General features: G+C 37.1%; 1 protein-coding gene across 4 annotated transcripts in view; it reads left to right on the top strand.

The window, feature by feature from the left end:
* LOC131073516 (receptor-like serine/threonine-protein kinase At1g78530) overlaps positions 1–24,635 on the top strand; it is an 89,252-nt gene extending 64,617 nt beyond the window's left edge. The window contains exons 2-7 of one of the 4 annotated variants that reach the window (XR_009112893.2): positions 2,963–3,351; positions 5,354–5,692; positions 5,856–6,110; positions 6,252–6,385; positions 22,382–22,506; positions 24,268–24,464. Coding sequence is in view for 3 of the 4 variants with exons in the window: in XM_058009957.2 (XP_057865940.2) it covers positions 3,219–3,351; positions 5,354–5,692; positions 5,856–6,110; positions 6,252–6,385; positions 24,268–24,477 (1,071 nt within the window). In the remaining variant the exon portion in view is untranslated. Of the gene's footprint in view, positions 1–2,962; positions 3,352–5,353; positions 5,693–5,855; positions 6,111–6,251; positions 6,386–22,381; positions 22,507–24,267 lie in introns of all 4 variants that reach the window. The other 3 variants (XM_058009958.2, XM_058009957.2, XM_058009960.2) reach the window with 3 other exon arrangements.
* The last annotated feature ends 200 nt before the right edge of the window (positions 24,636–24,835 follow it).

A 24,835-nucleotide genomic window follows, 5' to 3' on the forward strand; every position in this document is an offset into this window, starting at 1 on the left:
TCCTGAAACCCTACCCAAAACAAAAAATCGACTCAAAGGCTTCGACGCTTATAATTTTATCAACATATTTTTTTGACATTTTGATATTTAGGCACATGACAAGGACATGAAGGGAAGAAAAGAACAACATCAAGCATAGAATGACAAAGGGGACCCATTTACAGAATTCTTTGATCAAATGTCAATGATGGGCAAAATAAGGCTAAGGTAACGAAGAGGGCACAAGACATGGGAAAGTTTTGCATTTTTGGGCATTCACCAACAGAATCCTAGTGCATTCTTTATGTTTCCGAGTTTAACTCTTCCTCTATCTTACTGCTTTCTCATTATCACTTTTCCATATGTGTGTTACTATTTATTGATATTATTTCCACGAGTGAATTCCTTTTTCTCTTATAACTTGCTTTCTTATATATTACTGTTCTTTTCCTATTTTAAATTTAAATATTACTTCCAATGCCAATTCAGAAGCTAGAGTCGTGTTACTATCATTGCTAACCATTGCTATTGAGATCCTTTATTTTTGTTTGTTGGCTTGCGATGCCCTCATTTTCCTATAACATAGTATGAAACAGCCTGGCAGGTACTCTCATTGTCAATGGAAGCATCATTGCCATTAACTCTTTTTAATAGGCTTTGAGCCATGCTTGCAATCTATTAACTAGTCTTTTGGAAATGACTTCTATCATCACATGGGTAATATGGGTACCGAACGACAATCATTCTATAGTTATAGCTACATAATGTAGATTGGAATACGAGTCCAGAACATCAAATTCTTCATGTGTGCACACATACATACTGTCATACACATAATTTTGCAGAAGATATGAATAACCACATAGAAATGAACATGGCACAAAATCAGATGAAAAGTAAAGTCTTCATTAATCACATTTGTAATGTAAATCTCCAACATGCTCAATATTGAATTACATGTATGGTGATCTCAAAAACTACAGACCCAACAAATATATATGGAAGCACATGGTAGGCATGATTGGTTTGAAATGGGTCACTTAAAATTGGACACAAAACAGCCAACTAATACATGATGAGCAAGTGGATGTAGATGATGGATGCCAAAAGTTTTCTAGGTGAACTGTCATGGATGATTGTTTGTCTTCTGAACAGATTAACTGGATGACATACTCAGATGGCAAAACTTAAACTCAACATCTATTAAGGATGTGCAAAGGACTGGAAGGCTGGGGGACACATGAAATGCATTGACATGATCAAGATGGATTGGCAAAGCACCCTTTCAGTTATCAATTTTTCAAGTTTGTGCAGGCAGAAGAGAGAAGAACACAGGGTTTGATCTCCAAGTTTCAGCAATATCTCTTTAAAGAATTTCTGTCCATTTGATTAATAAATAAATTCATTGATGTGGATTCTTTACCCTTGTTGGGTTTTCTTCTAGGTAAATTTGGTATCTAGATTTGCACATATTCTAATACTTAAAGTATAAATTTAGTTTCAAAAGCATTCATGATAGCAAGTAGAGATGTAAAGGAGCTGATTTATGACTTTATGTGATGGACGAAACAAACATCCATTTTCATTTCTTCAAGAAGAGTCATCTTTTAGCTAAATTGTTATCTAGATATATTTTCTTAAGTTTCGCAAATTTGTATGCTTATAAGCATAGTTGAAAAACTTGGACTTGGGAATAACTTGGCAGGCCCAAAATTTTAAAAAACATGCTTGGCAAAAATTTGAGGAAAAACTCAACAGTAACTCGGAAATTTTATCAAACATCATATTACTAAATTTGTAGAGCATGTTACTTATCTCCATCATATATAAATCACAATTAGAATTTAATGCATGTCATAGACCAAGCAACAAGTTCAACCTCTAAATGAGTTACAATGCCACTTCCACTAGCCATGTCATATGTAGAAGTTGCCTCATCTAAAGAGATTTTTGGCTAGTTGTTCGATAATAATGTCTAAGTTGGTACACTCAAGAGTTATATCCTAATTTATTGTCACCACATCATTGTAATTAAGTTCTTATTTGACAAGAGATTTCAATAACTAATGGGGCTTTGGGAGGGAAAGCCTTGATAGTGTTGAGGGATAGTGCCCCTCATGGGGGTTTGGGGGCAACATCATGAGGGGCACTATCCCTAGCAAGGTTAGGGGGGCAGCGTCCCTCCCCCAATGGGGCAAGGGGCAGGAGGGGTGGTGCCCCTTGCAGGTTTTGAGTGAAATGCCCCTGGCATGCTCCTTGTTGCAATACAGGGCAGGGTTGAGGGATGGAGCCCCTACCCCCAAGCGCAAATTAAGGCCTTTAAAACCACACAAACCTTCATCACTAGTTGCCGTGTTGCCATGTGCCTTAAGTCACCAATTGCTTGTTTGAATGAAGTGAAAATATTATTTCTTTAATTGCATGCAAGAAAAAGGTTTTTATATGGATTTGGACGAGTTATTAACACAAAAATTGCAATTTTTTTGCATTGACTTGCGAGTTTCACAAGGAAAATTTGTCATGAGATTTTCAAAAACTCGTCGGCCAGTTATTGGGTAACTCGCTTAGCAATTTTTGCTCACGAGTACCCAGCAAGTTTTGCAAATATGTTTATAAGTATAAAGGTATTTTCATAAGTGTTTGTGAAGGCAATTAGAGATATAACTAAAAGGAGCTGATCAACCTGATGGACTGAACAGACATCCATTTCCACCTCTTTGAGAAGGGACATCACCCCATAAATGAACTTCCTTTGGAATTTATGCTATTCTGAGATTAAATGATGTATTCTGTAGTAAGTTGTAGTCTGAATTTGATTATATGCACAGAATGGCTAGCCTTTTGCACAGTCATGTAGTGCATTTCTGAGATTTGTGAGACGTATATCAGTCAATTCTTGCTTTCTTCTTGTTGCACAACAATTTATATGTTTACCTAGATGCAGAGTTAATCCTGTGTTTGTAATTATTGTTAATTTTTGTAGGATCTGCTGAAAGATAATGCCAGTGTTCTTATGGAAATATACTTGGTTTCAACTTGTGCCAGGATGCTAAACCTTGAAGCTCTCTGAATGCAAGTATTCTTTTCATTCCACTAAAGTATAGTGGCATGCCCATGTTCAATATCAGGTGTTCAAAATTATGCAATCTTCCAATGTTTCTTTCCGTCGGACTATGGTTTGATGATTCAATCACCTGATCATATTGGAAGCTTGTGGTTTGGATTTTCACACAGAAAACATGAATAAAAGTCATTTGTGGTTATATATCACCATATGTGTCCTGGCTTTTGTCACTTCAAAAATTATCATTGCTTTTCTGCTTTATTGGAGATGGTATCGAAACCATCGTGTTTGTGAAGATGGTATGGCAGGTATGTTACCATTCCAAGTAAGATAGACATTAATTTGTTAGAGAATGTTTGGTGGTGTTTCTCTTAATGAAATTGATGATTTTGCAGTGACATATGTACATGCTTATGGAGTTCATAGGCATTATTGCAATCTTGTGAAGCAGCTTTAAAATAATTGTTGGATTTCTTTTAGGCACCAAATCCTTGCAAAGTGTCATATACTTTTTTCCTTTATAACATTCATGTTTGTGGAGATGCAATTCAATTGGTGAAAAATATAAAAACTTTTAGTTGATTAAGTTATTACTTTGGTAGTAATGAAGAGAAAAGAAAAACTAGATTGGGCTTATTAGTTAAACGATGGAAGTAACCTGAATAACTTCCTACAACTGAAATATGGCTGTTAACTTTTCATAATTGATACATCTGATTTTGAAAGTTTTATTCATGTACTTGGTCTATAAGCAAGCCTCCCATCTAAAACATTTAACAAATCACTTTTGAGGGATCTTCATTTAGGTTTGTTCATCCATTTTTTTGACAAGTCAGTCTCTCATCCCTAGTGTTATAGGTTAACCATGTATACTTGACAGTTTGCTTATTTAATGGGAAAACTGCTAGTTTATTTGTGCCTTTTCCTGTCAATAATTTCAGATAGGATAAAATATTTTGTTTATGTAGCAAATCCATTGCTATATAGGGTTTCTTATATTTAAATTTCATTAAGATGTCTTTCATGCTACTGGAGGTATTCAACTATTCAACAGATATCCTTTATGGAAGTCTTTTCCGTAAAAGAATCTTCAGACTTCTCATCAGCTTCATCTGCCATAGTCTCTTTTTGGAGATATTCTATCGGATACCTCCCAGCGCTTTAGACTATCATGAACAACAATATAGAAAGCGTTTTAGCATATCCATAGTCTGCGAGAATTAGCAATAAATTTTACCATGACACTCTGATCTCTTATTTTGTTTGCTGGCCCTGCATCATACCAGATCATTTCAAACAAAGGGGTTGCTATCATCTTCCTGCATTTCCATTGATCTTCTGTACACCAAGTTGCAAAGTTAGTTAGTCCATTCTAGTGGGAAAATATACAGCCTTACCTAAAAGGTCTCAAGAATCTATATATTTTAATTTTTTTTCCTTTAATTTCTTAACTTTCTTGTTCCTCTTTTATGATATATTTTTGGAACCCTTCAATGGCATGGTTCTTATGTCTGACGTATGTATTACCATCATGAGTATATTTATCCAGAAATACCTAACTGTAAGCACATCAATATAAATAGTACCTGCTGGTTTTATAATTTATAGATCTGTTCCATCTGTTACAAGTACTTCTGAATTTATGTTGTTGTATTTGGGATTTTGTTTTGTGCCATACTTTCAAATTATTTTAGAATTGCCCTTGCTCAACCCTGTTGGATATTATTGTCCCTATGTTTGTACAACTTTGCCTTCCTCTTCTAATTTGTATCCAACTGTATCAAATTTGTTACAGGATTTTACAACTTTCTGGTCTGTTTACTCTTCCAATTGTATCGGAGTTGTATCCTTTACTCTTCCAGATTGCCATAGTTATCTTTGCATATAGCTTACATTTTCTATTGCTTTTTCTGGTTTTGTCTCACAGCTTCTGTCCACCTTCAAGACCTTTTCAATTTTCTCATTTATTCCATAATGAGTGTTTTCCTTGTGTTTTCTGTGGATGTTACTTGTCTATTCAAGATGCTCACTGCAAGGATGTTTCTTGTTGATTAATGCTAACATCTTTGCTATGCTGTCTCTCCTGTGTGTTTTGTCATTGCCTATATTTAATTTCCAGGCACTCAATATTTAGTTTCATGCATTGACATCTGACCAAGTTAAACAATATAAAATGGCCAGAAATAGAATATTAAATAATTGCGCAGGCAGTTAACTATTCAAGAACATCAAAACTAAATCACGAGTATAGCTGGAGTAAATCGACAAAGCATAAAGTTATTTGAGAATTCTAACTAGTTGGAAAAACAGGTGGTAAAATGGTTCTGTTCAAGACATCAGGAAAGGACTCCTTTACATCTGAAACCTTGCTGAAGAAGATACTGAATTTGACCAGTAAGGATATCATCGGTACAGGTGGCTTTGCTACAGTCTACAAAGTGGTCATTGATGAACGTACAGCCTTTGCCATAAAAAGGCTTAGTAGAGGTAGCATTGATCAAGAGCGGGGCTTTGAAAGAGAGCTTGATGCAATGGGTGATATAAAGCACAGGAATGTAGTGACACTCCGTGGATATTACAGTACGTCTCATGTTAACATTTTAGTTTATGACCTTATGAAGAATGGGAGTTTGGACACAATTCTTCACAGTAAGCCCTAACCTCAGCCCTCACCAAACTCACTATTTGTTTATGATGATTCATAATTAATAAAGATGAGATGGTGGCTTGTATAGTGTTTCATGTGTTTTTTTTCTTATCTGTAGATTCTAAAGCATTTTGAGTTTTCACCAGTATACCTATTTTGTTGCAGAAGGCTCTCCAAACAAAGTATCTTTAGATTGGTCCACACGGCACAAAATAGCACTTGGTGCTGCTCGTGGGATAGCATATCTTCATCATGATTGCATTCCACGCATCATTCATAGGGACATTAAGTCTAGCAATATTTTGTTGGACGAGGACATGGATGCCAGGATTGCTGATTTCGGTTTAGCAACATTGATAAATCCTCAACAATCACATGTATCTACTCTTGTTGCAGGGACTTTTGGCTATCTAGCTCCTGGTGCATGATAATTCTAAGCTCTTCTTAATTAATTCTATCCAAATTTTAGTAGTTTTATTCTATTCTTTAGTTCTCTAATCAGGTACTATTTACATGTGCATTTATTATTGTCATGGCTTATCGTGTCAATTATCTTTGTAGAGTATGTGGACACAGGGAGAGCCACAGAAAAGGGAGACGTCTACAGCTACGGCGTTGTCTTGCTTGAGCTCTTAACAGGGAAAAGGCCAACTGATGAAGCGTTTATTGAGAAAGGGAATAACATGGTGGCATCGGTATATCTCTTACTCTTTTTTCACCCTTAACTTTGGACAGCAAAGGGCAAGGAATGAAAGAAAAAAGATGGGAAATTTGTTTTGTATGTTCTGCAGTACATGTTGATGTTGTCATAATAATAGATAATTTCTCAGCATAATCTATTGTGCTTTTACATACTTTTCATTATTGGAATAACAATTTTGAGCAAATTTAGCATCTTTTGAAACTGGCATTAGATTGTTGTCAGCATTGGAAGAAATATGTGCTTCAGTTGTGTCCTTTATTTTTTCCTAGCCTTTTTTAAGAAAATAAATGAGAGGTGACATATGCTGAATTGTTTGCTTTGGTTGTTTGATCAAAATCACAACTATTACAAAGTGCAAACCTGGGTATCCATTAACAGCCATATTAACAATTGCCTAGTCCCTAAACCTTAGGCAGGTGAGTAGCAATACTATGGATAGATTTAAACTTGTTTTTTTGATGAGCTGCTTTTCTGTGGTATCCAGCAACATATTAAGCTTTTTATATTAGTAATCTTTCACTGCATACTAATATTCCTTAAGGTATTTATAATATGTTTCTTTGATTTTCATAAGATACCACTACTATGAACAATTTATTTTGAAGGCCTGAGGTTATACGATATTCTTTGATTTGTAGCGTGTCATTACATTGCTCTCTGTTTATTTTTTCAGATATCATCAATTTGAACAGTTTCTAGTAGAAAGGTCAGATGTCACTACATTTTAATATCTTGTTCCAGTCTCCTTGAGAGCATAAATGAAGGCTAAATGAAGCTGAAATATTTACTTTATCGCTTGATAGAAAAAATCAATGTAAGAAAGTTTAAACCTGGATTTCTGTTAAGCCATATTAATAATTGCAAGCTGCCTTTACATTTGGCAGGTGATTAGCATTATTGTGAGTAGATTAATACTTATTTTTGGCATCTACTTTTCAAGAGCATCCAACATGTTGATTGTTAAATTAATAATCTCCTGCTTATAAAGGTTCTCTAAAACATCTTTGATATTTTTTGATAGCCCATTAATATGAACAGTTAATTAGAAAGATCAAAGGTCACTACATTCGAGAACTTGTAGCATGTCATTCATTATTTTCTCACCAGGAACATATGATAATTTTACTTCATGTCTTACAGAATCCCAAATGAGGGTACAGATTAAACCAACAATTTTACTCTAATCTTGAACTAGACTTAACTTTTCTCTAGGTTTCTTGTGACCTTTTTGGAACAAGTACCATGTGTGCACAAAATAATATACTAATTTAGTCCAAGCAAGGATGCAATCCTTCGAGGTCAAATATGTATATGGAGAAACCAACAAGAAGAAAAATAGAAGCATTAGATTACTCTAGAGGAAATGTCTTCTTTGCTAGAGCAATGGAAACATAACATATAGCATCATCCATGTATTATATGAACATATAATTTATATAAACATTTTAAAATGCTCAAACCTCAAAGCAGAGCCAACATTCATGCACCTCTAGAAATCCCCTCTCATGTCTTACAAATCTTGGGAGTCTTTTGTTTAGACGATATTGACAGATCCACTCTAAACAAACCACAGCTTATGGATTTTGTTAAAGTGCTTCTGAATTCTTTTTTGCCTCAGATTCCACAAAGCTATTTTAGTCTATTAATTGTGTACAGGTGGAGGTAGTGTATTATTTAGACAGTCAATGTTATTCATAATTCCTTGTACCTTGATAAAGATCTGTATTGTATCTGCTTTGAGACATGACCTCTTTATTAAAGTAACTATGTAATGTTCCTATAATGGTCATTTGGTTAGTCTAGGATATTTCCTTTTCGTAGTTTGTTCTTATTTAGGATGTTACTTTTCGGTCTTTCGTTTCTGTTATAGAAACTTTGCTTGTAATTTCTTAATTAAGGAGCCTTTGTCTCCTTGTTAATATACAACATCGAATTATCATTTCACTCTAGGCCTATTGTTATCCGTATCATGTCATCCACAGAGCTTTCACTTCTCATTTAGGCATCATTTAACAATCACTGAGTATGAGATAAAACAATTAACGTATCAGCTACAATGTACATAAAATGCAAATTAATGTGAGAATGTCTAATTTTTGGAAGACTCTACAGGTTGACCTCCTTATTAGGTGTAATGTCCCCTTCCTAAGTGACTACCAGTTGAGCAGGGGTTGACCTATCATTCGAGTTCCCGTAGGTCAACGGTATGGTTAGGGGACTCATTTTGAGGGTCATGGAGCTTTGCAGGGGCTCTGTGAGTTGTTTTGGACCTTTAGACGACAGTTCCTACTTTTTAGGGAGGTCTCCTACATTTTAGGGAGAACTGGCAGTTGACTGGATGACCACCCGAGGGACCACGGAGCTGAGCAGGAGCCTCTCGGACAGTTTCTAGCACTTTGAGCAAGGTTCCTATTTTTTAGGGCGAGTACCTATTTTTTAGGAGGAATTGCTAGTCAGCCTGCAGAGGTTCAGTCGTCAGTAGTGATCATAGCACTTTAGACGGAATTCCAATCTGAGCCCTAGATCTCATTTTATTAATAAATAAGGAAATATTAAAATAAATATTAAAATATAATATTTCCTAAGTTTGGATTTAATAAAATAATAATAAAATTGATATTATAATCACTTTATGGGGAAATAAGTTATAAAAATTCATTGGCCCTCTTACCTAGGCGTTTTAGCAAATATTATTATAATAATGAGGGGGCCAAATTAAAATAATGATGGAGGCCCCTTGTGGTTCGTTTTTCATAAGGAGGTATAAATAAAATAAAGTTATTTTATTAATAAAAGGGGAGATGAAACCCTAATTCGAAATTAGGGTTAGAGTTGAAATAAAAAGTGAATTTGACAATCATTTTGGCATGTAGTTGTGTTGACGTGTATTTTGTACACTATCAAACACAGAATAAAATACCCAAGGGTACCTTATCCTCTCTTGAGTAAAGCCTCTGAATGCTGAAGATATCGCAAAAAGGACCAATCAGGGTGACTTCAAGGTTCTTCGCTGTAGGATCTTGTTGACGTGTATTTTGTACACAATCATACACAGAATAAAATACCTAAAGGCATCTTATCCTCTCTTGAGAAAATAGTCTCTAACTGCTGAAGATTCGCATAAAGGATCAGTTAGGTAGACTCCAAGGTTCTTTGATGTAGGGTCTCTACGTGTGGACAAGCTCCAGTGGTATGATGTGATTTGCTGGAATCACAAGGGGACTCACATTGAACTTCCGATCTGCTTTGCTGGACACAGGCTCTTACTAACTTAGATTTGGAAAAAATGGAAAAAGGATAAGGGCGAAGAGAGGATCTAATCCTAATACCAAGAATGTAGGAGCAATGATTGATCTTTGACAAAACTCTAACTAGATCTTGTTTTGACATCAATGGAACATCTACACAAGACTAGTGCGATCTTCTAAGGGAGCTTTATGATGTTCAAATCATCACCGCAGGCATAGATACCATCCAAGTTGATGCATATCAATGAAGAGGCGACAAATTGAAATTGAGCTTAAGCTGAATGATTCCAGTTGACTACGCAAGGCAAGTCTGCAATCAACAAACTGCTAGTAGTATGGATGTACGAATTCCACCATCAATCAATCACATTTCCTCCATTCATCTAATTATCTACCATCTAAGATTGAAGACTTCAACAAGAAACCATGCAAATTGCAAGAAAACGACATATTTCACCATTACTTCAATGAAAATGGAGTTTGTTTACAATCAATGGCAACAATTTCTTGCCTTGTCCTCCTATTCTACTCTAATTGCTATTCTATCAACTATATTCTAACTCTTCCAACTATTTACAACTCTCTCTAATCTTTTTTTTTACAAATGAAATGTTTGGGCTTATATAGTGCCCACAATACAATTTGATGGCTTAGATCAATTCAAGATCAATGGCCAAGATTTTACAATGAAAACCCTAATTAGGGTTTGTTACAACCATTACATAACATTTAATGCTTGACCAATGATAAAATTGTATTGCTTGGACACATGTCCCTTCTAGAAAAATCGACCAATGGATAGCCCGGGTAGGTACATCGAAGTTTGTGCCACCTTCCATGAGTTAAGTACATTGAATCTGGACATGCTGAGGTGGACTTCACTGACTGGAGGAGTGATGACTGGGATGCCACCTCATCTGACACTTGAAGCTTGCTAGATATTCAATTTGATGTCGTTGAGAGGCTATCTTTAATTAACTCTTGTTCTAACTCCTTTTGTCCTTGATGTGCAGGATGATGTACCTCGCCTTGGAACGCTGGATTGGAAGAGGTCGCCCTTGTCTTGGCTTGATCGTCCTGGCGAAGACCGTCCTGGCGAAGACCGTCCTTGATCCGGCTTGATTTTCCTTGATGAGACCTCCATTTGATGCCTACACAACATTTCAAAACTAGTACCATGATTTTGCAATACATAACATAAATTAGAGAGCAATTTTTTAGGAAACTTAATGATAAGTCCTTTATTAATCATTTCCTAAAAAAGACTGAGCTAAGGCAAAACAAAATTCCAAAATTAAGGCAATGACGATCAACGTTCAAAATCAAAACAATAAATCCATATCGTCATACCTCTTTGAGAGCTTAACTCTAAAATGCAAAATAAAGGAATTCGCCTAGGCAAAATTTGAAATTCGATAGTCTTGATGTGATCTTCAAAAGAACGTTCCTCTTATCAACTTCGCCACCCTTCAAGTCTTGGACGTGATTTCCTCTTCAAGTTAGCAATTTCGCCATCTTTGATATGTCTTTGACGTCCTAGGCAACTTCGCTCAAATGGAAACTTCAAGTTCGCCTCTCCTTTGGATAGTAGTTTCGCACCACCTTTGATTGAATTCGCTCCTCTTCTTGAATGATAATTTCGCCCTTCCTTTGTATGAAATTCGCTCCTCTTTCGCCTTCTCCAAGTTGCATATGAGAGATGATAAATGATGATGTGAAAATGAAATAAACACCTTCCTTTATAGGCGCTCACCTTCATATTGACCTTAGGCCGACTTTTTGCAAAATATAGCAATTAAAACGATTTTTAAATAAATAATAAAGGCCGACCTTGACAAAATAAACCCAAGCGCTCCCTTTTGATTTTTATTAAATTAATAATTAATTATTAAATGCCTTTATTTTTTAATTAATAAATTTCGATTTTTTTACAAAGGCAAAAAATAATTAATAAATACATACCATGCGCTATTTAAATGCTTTTAATTAATTATCGATTTTTTTCTAGCATTTAAATAAATTTAAAAAATGTGTTTTAAGCGCCAAAATGAAAAAGTGAGAAGATACGTACCTCATCGCCCTGGTCCCTGACTGAGGGACAGGAGCGATCCATCAATTTGGTCATGATTCTTGCAATTTTTACGTCCAAGGTCTTCATCCTTACGTCCAAATCGCCATTTTAGCTGGGTCCTTTGAGTTAGATTGACTTGCATGTGTGAATGAGTGCCTTTGGATGTAATATCGCCCTGGTCCCTTCCTGAGGGACAGGAGCGATCCTAGTGTCCTGGCTCAAATTTGCAAACTTTTGATCTTTGTTCTTCATTCATTGTCTTCCAAAGGACGTCCTTGACCATGCCTATCTTTGCCTTGTCTTGGTTTTGACGGAACATGAGTGTTTTAGTAAAAATCGCTTTGGTCCTTGTCCAAAGGACAGGAGCGATATAGGCTCTTTGTGCAAATTGGTAGCATTTTAACGTTCAACACTTTGGTATATCACCTTCAAAAGACGCCTTAGACCTTTTACCATCTTGCAAAACCTTGGCTTGACGTAAATTTTGAGAGACTTGGCCAATATAATCAATATCGCTCTGGTCCCTTCCTGAGGGACAGGAGCGAACTTCAAGTTTTTAAGCTTGTCCTTGCGTTCTTCAACTTGCCATTACCTTCAATGCGTGAAATGACGTCCCTTGATTCCTCTTGGTGGCTTGATACTTGTTAAACTTTCAAAATCTTGGTCTTTATGGAAATTTCGCTCTGGTCCCTTCCTGAGGGACAGGAGCGAATTAGGATATTTTAGAGCAAATCCCTCAATGTGGCGATCCTTGTAACTTTGTGCTTGATGGAGATGCTTCGAAACGTCCTTGGTACCTTGTTCTTCGCCTTGGAGTGTCCTGATCTTGGAGGGACGACAATATAATCATCATATCGCCTTGGTCCCTTGGAGAGGGACAGGAGCGAATTTGCTCTTGTGGGCCTCATTTCACTTCATCACCTTCGAAAATTATATTCAACGGATTCGCAATGCCTCCTTTCATTCATTCATGCCTTGAGATCGGTTGAAATTTGGCGAGAAAATCATCTACAACAAAAATCGCTCTGGTCCCTTCCTGAGGGACAGGAGCGAACTTAAGCATTTTGGTCCTTTGTTGACGTTTGATAATCTTCAATTTGTCTTCAACGGGTTCGATTGACCTCCTTTCTTGCCTTCGAACATAAAATTTGCTTGATCTTTGCCCAAATCGTACCTTATGAAGAATTTCGCTCTGGTCCTTCAGTGAGGGACAGGAGCGAATTTGACCCTCTAGGCAAAAACTTCATCATTTCGTTGTTTTTGATCAAGTCTGGATGTTCTATCATGCTCATTTCGTCCTTCACCATGCCTTTGATGTCTCGATTCGTCCAAACAAGGTCAGGAATGGCTCAACTAAGCATTTTCGCTCTGGTCCCTTGGAGAAGGACACGAGCGAAATTTGACTTTTCGCACTCTCGATCAGGACAATTTTAATGGAATATAACATTTAAGTATAAGTGACATTTCCTTCTATGTTTCTTCTTTCTTATACTTTAAGTTATATTCCATATATACTTTCAGGATGTTTGAGAGTGGTTTCAGACCTCCAGGAGTTACATTGCAAAATCTAGTTTTGGGAGGTTTTTTCAGTTTCCAGACTTAGTCAAATTCAGGATCAGGGCATTCCAGACTTAGCCAAATTTCAGGATCAGGACCTCACTCAGGCCGGACTTGCTATCCTATGTGATCCCCTGGGCGACGTTTCAAGTTATATTCATTTGATAAAATGCACTTCTCTGGACCTTTTCACATCGTCAAGACGTTAAAATCTTGCAAGGACAAAGCAAAATTGGATTTGTAGCTCCGGTCCTTCACTGAGGGACAGGAGCGATTTAGGCAATTAGCACTGTTATGGACGTCCCAAAAATCTTCAATTTATATTCAACGCATTTATCTCATGTTTTTCCTTGTTTTTGAACGTAAACTTGCCTTGACCTTTGTCTGGATTTTGCATAATGAAGGAAATCGCTCTGGTCCCTGGGAGAGGGACGAGAGCTACAAGGTACCTCGCCCTGGTCCCTTGGAGAGGGACAGGAGCGATTTGGTCAATATAGGTCATTCTCCTTCGTTTTTGCATCTCAAATTATATTCATTTGGCAAAGCATCTTCCTTTGGACGTCCTCAAATCATTAAGTCATCAAAATCTTGCAAGGACAAGGCGAAATTGAATTTGTAGCTCCGGTCCTTCATTGAGGGACAGGAGCGATCTTTCCCCTGGAGGCATTTCTGTGCTCATGAAAATCTTCAATTTATATTCAATGGAAAGATCTCGCCTTTCTCCATCACTTCCAATTCGTAATTCATCTTGACCCTGCAAGAATAGTAAGATATTTGAAAACGAGCTCCCGTCCTTCACTGAGGGACAGGAGCGATTTTGCTCCTACAGGCCAAAATATCATGATTTTACACATTTTATCACTTCACAAGGCGAAAACAAATCATTTGAAATGCCTAGGATCAAAATTCAAAAAAGTCAAAATTTGGTCAAAAATATTCAATTGGACAAAAATTCATATTGACGGTCATTATTTAGACAAGTTTAAGCTCTGCATGAACATTCCAATTGAAATTTAGACCATTTTGGCGAATTCATTGCATTCAAAATTTGCATTCTAGAAAAGAAGCTCAAAAAGCTCTCAAAAATGACTGGATTTTGGCTTGAAAAGGCAAAGTTTAAAACCCTAAGGCTTGGCCCTAAATCCAGACAACTAACAAACTAACAAAACCCTAAAAAAAACAAAGCGAAAATGAGCAAAACGAGCAAAAAAAAACATGGGTCCCCATTTGCAATGGGGCGATGTGTGAAAACGTCACAACAGATCTCTACGTGTGGATAAGCACCAGTGGTCGTTGTGAATGATGTTTCTTCAAGGGGTCTTACGCACTTTGAAAGCTGGTTTGTGTTACTCTTACTTGACTGTAGGAACAGGAATTTCCTAACACTAACAAATTCTCAAAAAAGATCAAAAGATAGGGTTTTCGAGAGGTGAATTCTAACCTAATCCTAAGAATGACTCAATGTAGGCTAGACTTGGTAAGATTCTACCAATTTCAGTATTGCCAAGGAATTACCACTCTACTGGAATTGATGCGATCTTCTAAGGTGATTAGTGATTTTCAAATCATCAAGAATTATAGATACTACCATAAAGATACATATCAATAGTTCAATAATGATTGAAGGTTCAAGCAATCTAAATATCTCTAGTTGACCACACAAGGCGTCCTTACAATCAGTAAGAAGCTAGTGGTTTGGAACGTGAATCTCACCAAAGATCAAGCACAACACTTAGTCCTTCAAACTTAAATACTACTTCGACTGAGAATGATTCAAGAAAGTAAACAACCATGAAGATAGCCACAAGAATTGCAATAAAACACCATAACTTCAATATTTTATTGATCTCAAAGCCAAAATGGACAACAATTGTTCGAAATTCTTTCTTCACTACTCAATCTTGCTACAAAATAACTTTCTTCTCTCCAAAGCTCTTCTAACCTCTAATTGCTAATCTAATTTCCAATCTTCTAATTTTCTAATGACAAAATGAAAATGAGTCAGGGTATATATAGCATCCTCAATTACAATGAACGGCCCAGATCGAAAGAAGATCAATGGCTGAGATTCTGACACCTAAACCCTAATTAGGGTTTGTTACAAAAAGTTCCCTTTTTAGATGAACATTATTAAATGCATAGCCAAATATTTAATTGGCACAAAAATCGAGGAAACATAGACCAATGATATCTAAGATGCCACATCATTCTATAACAACCTTTCTTCTAGAACCTTATTCCCTTTCTAATGCTCTTTCTTAGCATATGCAACGAATCTGGACACAATTCCTTCAATCTCAGCAATAGGAATCTTGGGAAGATTCTTCATTCGTTCCTCCAAGTGGATAACCTGATCAAAGGCAGTGAGAAGAGCCATTTCCCATCCAGGTTCGAGTTCTTTGATCTTCTCAATCAGGAGCATAGTAGTGAACATTAGATCCCGTTGCTCATCTGTGATGACATTCTCATCTTTGCAAAAGATGACCTTGACCTTCTCCTCCAACTCTTGGAGGTCCACATCCGTCTCAACTTTGATCCTCCTGCCAAGAATGGTACACAACACTTCAAACACCTTATCCTGAATTGGATGGATGACACCTTCAACTTGATTGCATTTGGTGCTGATGTCTTCATCTGGAGTAGAGTTGACCACTGAAGTAGGTTATGAGCTCCTCCCTCCATTATCTTTTCTTGTGCTAGGATCTTCCTTGGTGTTTGCCTGATTACTTGCAGAACAGGAATGATAACATCCCTAGTGTGAGCGAAAGCGGCTACAGTTATCATTAGGTTGTGGACGATCTCAAGGACCTGGATAGCTCGGTGGATTGTCTTCATCATTCTTGTTGTAAATTCAACAGCTACCGTGTGGGATTTGTCAATCCAAGAGCTCATAAGCTGAACCAAGCTCTTGACTCTTTTTGCCTCGCCAACTGATTCAAGGGGAAGTGCTTGCACAGGAGATACAGCTGGATCCTGACGTCTTAAGGGCTGATTGAGATGACTAAAGTAGCCTCTCCAAGCACTGACCTCTCTCTCAAGCTTCCTATTCTTTTCCATTTCTTCTTTAAGTTTGCCCTTAAGTGCTTCAAATGAATCGGTTGCCTCATCCATTTCCTGTTCAGTAGTGAGTGGACCAAGCTCATGTTTCTACATCATACTCATCTGCAAGAATTTCACCTTCATACTTGTCCACTATCGGTGTAGCTATCTGCAATTTCCTGGATCCTGTCTCATCCCTTATCACTTTGGACATCCTGGTGGCCTTCCTCTTCTCTGTTACCTCTTGAGAATTTCCTATAAGGCTCTCTAAGTCAATTACATCTTCTTCATCTTCAATCACAATCACCCTTGTCAGTCTCTCTTTCAACCAATCTGGAATGGCGGATCTTGTCTCTCTCACTTGTATTTCCTTAGGTAATGGTTCATCTTCTCGGAGAGGAGATGTCGACTCATCATCATTTTCCTGATCCTCCTGTAGCTCATCAATTTGTAGCGGTTGACTTGATGAATGTTGAGGTGTTTGTCCCCTCTCTGGCTTATCATTCTGTATCATGGACTCCATAGATTCATCGATCTCAGGTACCATCTTCTCTTGACCTTCAGCTTGACTTGCCTTCTTTCCATGTCGAGAAGATGTGCCTGATGGGCGATCTCGATTGGCCTCTTGCTTCTTCTTGGAGGGTTCCCTTTTCTCAGGTCTTTCTTTCCTCTTTGCGCCTCTAGGATGAGAATTGTCTTCACTTATGCTCACTCCTACTTCTTCTGGTCTTTCCTCCAAATTAAAAGTCATTGGTATGTTCTGCTCTCTTAACTTCTGATGTTGTACATCCACCCATCTGCGAGTACATGACAAAACTGGAGCCATCAAAGCTCTCAAGTCCGAAATCTCAGGCTCGCTCCAATCTATCTTCACTCTCTTATCTTCTTTGTCATAGGATGACTGGAGATGTCTGCCATTGTCCTGAGCTTGATCAACTACGCTGTAAACTTTGCATTTCCTGATGAAATCTAAAGGTAATCTGGAATGCATCTTTCTTTTAACTTCTAAATCACTTGAGAGATTCATCCAAAAGTCTTCCACTTGAAACTCATGTCCATACTTCCTAGCAATTGTCTCCTCCATATAACCATAAGGATCAAAATTCTCCCACGGGGCAAAGAAGGTGAATGAATATAAGGCTAATTCCTTCTCTGCATCCTCCGAAGCTTGAGTATTAGGACATACCTCAATTGAATTTCCCAATATGATAGGTACGGGAATTCCATTTCCATGCTTGAGTCTGGATACCTTTGAACAAGCTACCAATTGTCTGGTTACCTCAAGTAGCACTATCCTGTCTGTCGGATACCTCGGCAACATGTAGGGAGGTGAAGGACATCCCTGAACTCTGATGTATGTAAACTTTTGAAACTGGATGAACCATGCACCATACCTCTTCACAAGCTCTTGTGCATCCAGAGATAATCGATTGTGAATCCCGTCTTGCAATATCCTAGTGATGTTCATCGTGACGGTATCATTGACTAACTTGTAGTTACTTCCAGGTGGATGATGAAAATGAACATAAGAGTCACAAACTCTCACTTCTCCGGGCCCTCTTACGATCACTCCTCCGTGAGGTAGCCTTGCATACTCAAAACTCCTGATCAAGGCATATATGACATGAGAGCTCATGTGGAACGACTTGGTAGGCCTTAGTCTTCTCAACTGTACATCCAGGCTATTGCTAATAATTCTGGCTCAATGAATCGTTCCTTTCCCTTGGACAATCACTTGAATGAAGTAGAACATCCATTTCTCGAAGTAGAAGGCTTGAGGAGCCCCTGTAATTCGATTGAGCAAAGTTATCAAATCTCTGTACTCCTCTTGGAAATCAATCCTATGCGGTGTATTAGGAATCTTGTTCAAGCAAGGACGACTTTTGAGCAACCAATTCTTGTTGATGAGATTCAGGCAAGTGTCGGGATCATCTTCATACATTGACCTGGCTCCTTCTAGGCTTTTGTAAATCATATCTTTATGCTCTGGAAGATGGAGAGCCTCACTTATAGCCTCCTCTGAAAGGTAAGCCAAAATGTTTCCTTCCTTGGATACGATCGATCTCGATTGTGAGTCATAATGGTGGGCACACTCGATCATCAACTCATGACACTGGACTGCTGGGGGGAAACTGGTCGCCTTGATGATGCCACTTTCAATTATCTTCTTTGCAATAGGTGATGGCTTGCCAATGTAGGGGACCTCTCGAAACTTCTTCACACTGAAGTTTCCCAAGTTGGTATCTCCGATATTGCTCCATTTGGACACGATCCTGGTCTCCAATTCTTCGTTCTTCTGATCTTCCTTCATGAGAGCCGAGCGACTAGTAGATGCTCCCGTCTTTGGAGTCGCCATCTTGACACCTACACAACATTTCACAATTAGTAATATATCTTGAAGCATAGAAATATAGAGTAGAAAGGAAGATTTAAGATTTTAATTAGGAAACTTCATGATAAATCTTGAGTTATCATTTCCTAATTAACTATGCCAAACTTAGAATTTTCAAAACAAAAGTTCAAAATTCAAATCTTCAACAATGGTGTCAAGATGATTTCGCCATACCTCCACTTGAGTATTAAACTCTAAGAAATGATGCAAAAATTGGTGAATTTCGCTAGGCAAAATGTAGATCAAAGCTCTCCCTTGAATAAAATGCACCTCCTTTAGCCTTCACAAGAATCAACTCCACTTCCTTCTAGCCTCCAACATTTGAAAGAAAATCGCTCCAAACAAACCAGATTTCGCACCTTCAATTAGCCTTCCAAATTCGCACTTGAAGCAATGATTGAATGATTTGAATTGTGAAAAAACACCTCCAATATATAGAGCGCTCACCACTTTGCTCCCTCTAGGCCGACTTGGCAAAAAGGGGTTAAAAAATAAATAAAATTCCCAAAAAGGGGGCCGACTTGGCAAAATAAATGAAAATAAGGCCTTAAGCGCTTCATATTTAATTTTAATTTAATAAAAATTAATTTTAAATGCCTTCACAATAAAAGTTCGATTTTTTAAGGCTTAAAATTAATTTTATTAAATGCCAAAATGTCTTTTATTTAATGCCAATTTAATTTTAATTTTTTTCAAATGCCTCAAAATTAGCAATTTTGGTGATCTAATACAATTTGGAGAATATTAATTTTTAAAACAAGGTTTAATGAAACTTCCTGAGGATTTCGCCTTGGACCTTCACTGAGGGTCAGGAGTGATTTTTCATTTTTTGCTCAAATTTAGCACTTTTCCACCTCCAAAATTTCTTCAAGACATTTCAACTAGGTCCTTTCATTGAATTGCAAACTTAGCTCAATCCAATTTTGGAGAAAAGGTGTGATTTTGAAGTTTCTCGCTGTGGGCCCTCTCTGAGGGTCTGTAGCAATTTTTGCAATTTAGGCTTGATTCTTCATCATTTTTCATTCAAACTTCATTCATCATTTGGCAATGCCTTCCCTTAATCCACTCCAACCAAATTCGTTTTGTTGTTGCAAGGTAAAATGAGGATTTTCAACAATATCACTATGGGCCCTCTCTGAGGGTCCGTAGCGATTTTTCGTTTTCTGACCAAAATCATCAAGTTTTAAATGCAAAATAATATTCATCCTGCTCTTGGAGGTCTTTTCTCCTTGTCCAAATCTTACCTTAGCACCATTTTGAAGAAAACATACATTTTTTGAAAATCTCGCTGTGGGCCTTCAGTGAGGGTCCGTAGCGATTTTTTGGTTCTAGGCAAATCTCTTCATCTTTTAATCTTCAAATCACCTCCAAGGCATAACACATCACGTTCTCCTCCTGTCCAAGCAAGATTTTATCTCAATTCTTCAAACCAAGGAGAGAAAATTGGAAAATCACTATGGGCCCTCTCTGAGGGTCCGTAGCGATTTTTGTAATTGCCTTCAAAATATTGATTCTCAACGATTTCTTTTCACTTCAAGGCCTTTCAAACATCGTTTCTAACCCATGCCTAACCTTAGCTTTCCTCAAACTTGGATGAAAACTTCCCATTTTAGGTTTCTCGCTGTGGGCCTTCTCTGAGGGTCCGTAGGGATTTCTCGCTGTGGGCCTTCATTGAGGGTCCGTAGTGATTTTTCATTTTGGGTTGATTTCCTCTTGTGTTGATCCTCCAAATTATATTCAACGGATAGACCTTGCCTTCCTCCATCCATTCCAATCATGAAATCACTTTGATCCTGCAAGAATTATGCATATTTGAAAATCTCGCTGGGCCCTCTCTGAGGGTCCGTAGCGATTTTTGTTACCTGGACCAAAATGCTTCACTTTTCATCTAAAAATCACTTTGCTAAGGGAGATGTCATCTTGTTCTTTGCTATGAATAAAAATTCATGTCCAAGAATTGTCCAAAAATGTGCACACAAAGAAAATCGCTGTGGGCCCTCTTTGAGGGTCCGTAGCGACTTTTCCTTTCCTGGGCAAAACTCCTTCAATTCATCATCTTTGATCAAGTTTGGATACTTCGTTATGTTCATTCTATCCTTCATCATGCTCTTGACCTCTCAAATCGACCAAATAAGGCTTGCAATGATCCTTATAAGATTTCTCGTTGTGGGCCCTCTTTGAGGGTCCGTAGCGATTTTTCTGTTTTCAACAAGGTCCTTCATCATTTCTAGCCAAAACTTCCTCAGGTGAGTGGAGAAAGTCATTTATTTTCCATTTATGATCAAAACTTGGTCTCTTTTCATTGCAAAATGAAGGAAATCAAAATCTCGCTGTGGGCCCTCTCTGAGGGTCCTTAGCGATTTTTTCTTTAGTTTCCAAAATTCACCATCTTTCACGTCTCCAAACCGTCCAAAGCATCAAATCACGTTGAATCATCCTTCTAGGAGGCCCTGCACAAAGTAATTTAGAAAAGTCAGTGACAAATATGACTTAAACAACATTTTCGCCCTGGGCCCTCTCTGAGGGTCAGGAGCGATTTTACCCTTTTAGGCCAAACTGCTTCAAATTTAAGTCCCAAACTGCTTCACAAGGCAAAGTTAGGTCATTTTCAAGGTCAGGAACCAGTTAGCAAGCTCATCAAAAACAAGAAATTGCACTTGGGATAAATTTCGCCCTGGGCCCTCTCTGAGGGTCAAGAGTGATTTGTCTGCTCCAGGCATCATCTTGCTTCAAAAATTTGATCAAAACTCACCTAGGCAAGAACACACAATTTCACCTTCAAAAATGCTAACACTTAGTCAAAATTGGATTTTACCCTAAAAACCTTTATTAGACCTAACCTGAGACCTATTTGACTCTCCTAAAAGACCTACCTTATTTCAATCGTCTCAATCTTCGGGAGGACGCTTAACAACTTTCAAAATTTGACTGGACTCAGCTTGAATAACATCAAAAAGAACCCCTAAAGTTTAGCCCTAGTCCAGACAGACAACTCACTCACTCAAAACCCTAAAAGCAGAGAAAGGAACAAGCAAAACAAAAGCGAAAAAACAGAGGGGGTCCCCATTCTAATGGGGCGATGTGTGAAATGGTCATAACAAGTTGTTTATTTTTTGAGAGAATATTATCTTCTACAAGTCTGCAATGAGTTTGGCAGAGTTCTGGAGCAAATTTGGGGACGGAAACCTCCAAATTTCAGGTGTAGGACGAAAACCCTCACATCTATCAGCAAATTGATCTTCATTGGAGGCTCTTTTCAGGTCATTGGGACCAAATTTCAAGAGCAAATCTGAGTATAACAGCAACACAGGGGTTTGAATTTCAGATCAGAGTAGTAAAGTAGGACGAAAACCCTCACATCTATCAGCAAATTGATCTTCATTGGAGGCTCTTTTCAGGTCATTGGGACCAAATTTCAAGAGCAAATCTGAGTATAACAGCAACACAGGGGTTTGAATTTCAGATCAGAGTAGTAAAGTTACCATTTCCAGCAAGATTTTCATTCCCCAAGCTGACCGTACATTTCCCAACCTGGCCGTACCATTTCAGCTTGCCTCTGGTTTTCAATAAAATAAATACAATGGTTCTAATTAGGTTTTTTGGTCCAAAAATTATTGTTAGCAGCAAATAAGAAGAATTCCAATAATTATTTGGTGAAATTGGTTCATATTGGAGCTACAGGAGCAAATCAGTGGGTAGAAAGCACACCAAATTGGAGTCATTAGTTGCAGCTGGAGGTGCTTAATTCAATCTTTCCACCTGTTCAGGCCAATAAATCACCTTCAATTCCTAGCACTAGACTCCTGGTATGTCACTATTGGCTTGGGTTGTTAAAAATAATCATTTATTTCCATTTGCTCTTTGCTGATAAATAAAATCAGAAGTCTGAAATTCATTTTCAGTCAATTATTTTATGTATTGCATTTGTTATTCATTTTGCATTGTCAAATTCCAAAAGTCAATAACATGCAAGTTATCTTGAAAACCTCAAACTGCATTAAAAAACCAAAATTCCAACCGTTGGTCAAAGAAATCAAACTCAGAAAAACATATCAGATTATTCCAATCAGCATTCGGCATCTTTCATTAGGGTATTTCATGCAAAAAACTATGTATGCATACCAATTATCACCCTTGCTTAAGAGAAAAACATGTAGCAGCAGCACAACCGTAGGAAAACATAGCAGAGAATCAATTTTAAACTAGTCAATAAGTGGAAATATTATGTCTCTAATTGTCGATACAATATATATCAGGCAGGGCCAAAGGAACTTAGTTCTTCCCAATCAAGTTGCTGGACTCAGAATGCTAGTTATTGATCTAAGGGGCTGATTCCTAGACTGTTACAGATCTACATCTTTACTGCAAAGCATCCGTTGTATGGATAGTAAATAATGAAGGCATGCTTAGCAGAGGATATCATGCCCTTTTATACGAGCTTATGCATCAAATTGGCTCAATGACCCTAACTGAGTTTCTAGGTTGGCTTCCATTATCTTGTATCCAATAAAGCCCAGCTTAGATCCAATATTATGCATTGAATACTAATCAAGTGGCTTCTTGGATCATATACATGGTTTTTTTACATTTTTGTCTATGTGACCATCGCATGGTTGCTGATTGTCATGCTATGTGCTGGAAAATGATATATAAGGAAATAATAAGTACTAAATTGTTTTACATTAGAAATTAGATTATTTGAGCTTCTCTAGGTGATTTATTTTTGTTTATAATACTTCAGATCAATAAAATGTTGAATACATTGCATTAAACTATCATGGTTAAGTATCACATTAGCTTGAAAGTTAATAGGGTGTTGCTAAATCTAATATGTATGTTATGGCATCTGAAGCTTTTGCACCATTTCTAGCCTTGTATTGCATGAATAGATAACGAAATAAGTAGCTGATACCTATTTAGTATTCAAAATTCAAATGGCTAAGACGTGATCTAGGGTTAGTATTTCTCTTAAAATCCCCATTTTCTTTTGAAAGGGCATTCTAGTCTTATTAAAGTTAGGATTCTTTGCTCATTGTTTTTTGTTTTCTAAATCATGATTGGTATCTTCTCCAAATACCATATTTTCTCATGTTTTTGGTTTCTCTAGAACTGCTCTTACAAGTTTTCTTATTTATTGCTATCTTGCTTTGTTATGGATGGATAGTAAATAATTAATTAATAATCTGTTAAAGCAAACTTTTACCAAGGTTTGGGAAACTCCAGCTTATGTTTCACAAAAAATTTCAATGGAGCCTCATTTTCTTGGCCAATTTTAGTGCCTACCCTGCCTTGGTGGCTTTTGGTCTGACCTGGTGTCGAAGACTTTTAAGGAAAGTTTCTTAATTTATGCACCATCTAGAGTTAATTTATCAGAATACAATAAATCCTATGTGATTTATTTTCAGAATTTGGCATGTTTTTTTCCAGGCATTTCAGATTTTCTACCAGTTTACAAATTAAGCTTCTATTTATTTCAGTTTAAAAATTTAATCTTACCTTAGATTGAAAATATGAAGTTGGGAATCTTGCATAGAAATATGATCTGATATCTCGAGCTTAATGTGCAGGTGAAATCACTTATTGAAGATGGCTGCGAGGAGTATGCCTTTGATGCTGAGTTGACAGATTTATCAACACAGAAAGAGATTAAAGATGCATTTCTAATTGCCTATAAATGTTTAAATCAAAACCCAGTTGAAAGGCCATCAATGGCACAAGTTGTCAAAATGCTTGAACAAATAAAATCAGGAAGTTTTACTTTGCAGATTCGCTCTTGAGATTATCATTTTAGAAAATTGGAAAGACAACATAACTTTAATATATGGGTTTATTCAAGCACCATCTAAACCAACTCAGTGACAAACATTTTCTATTTTTGATTATTAATTTGTATGTATTTTGCACAAGCTAATAACGGCCTTGGCAGTTTTACTCAGTCACGTTTATTTAACTGTGCAAAAGCTAAGATTGCATAAGAAGTGAATAAAATTAGTTAAGTACACTGCATGAGAAAATTTGCTAAAAAGCTATAATTTCACACCTTACAATGAGAGATCAAAGATGAAGCATTGATGTTGTCCTTATCTTTTTGTTAATAGGATCCTCATTGCTCAAAATATATCTTAAATATCTGGA

The sequence above is a fragment of the Cryptomeria japonica genome, chromosome 1 (genome assembly GCF_030272615.1).
Source record: "Cryptomeria japonica chromosome 1, Sugi_1.0, whole genome shotgun sequence".
Taxonomy (NCBI): Eukaryota; Viridiplantae; Streptophyta; class Pinopsida; order Cupressales; family Cupressaceae; genus Cryptomeria; species Cryptomeria japonica.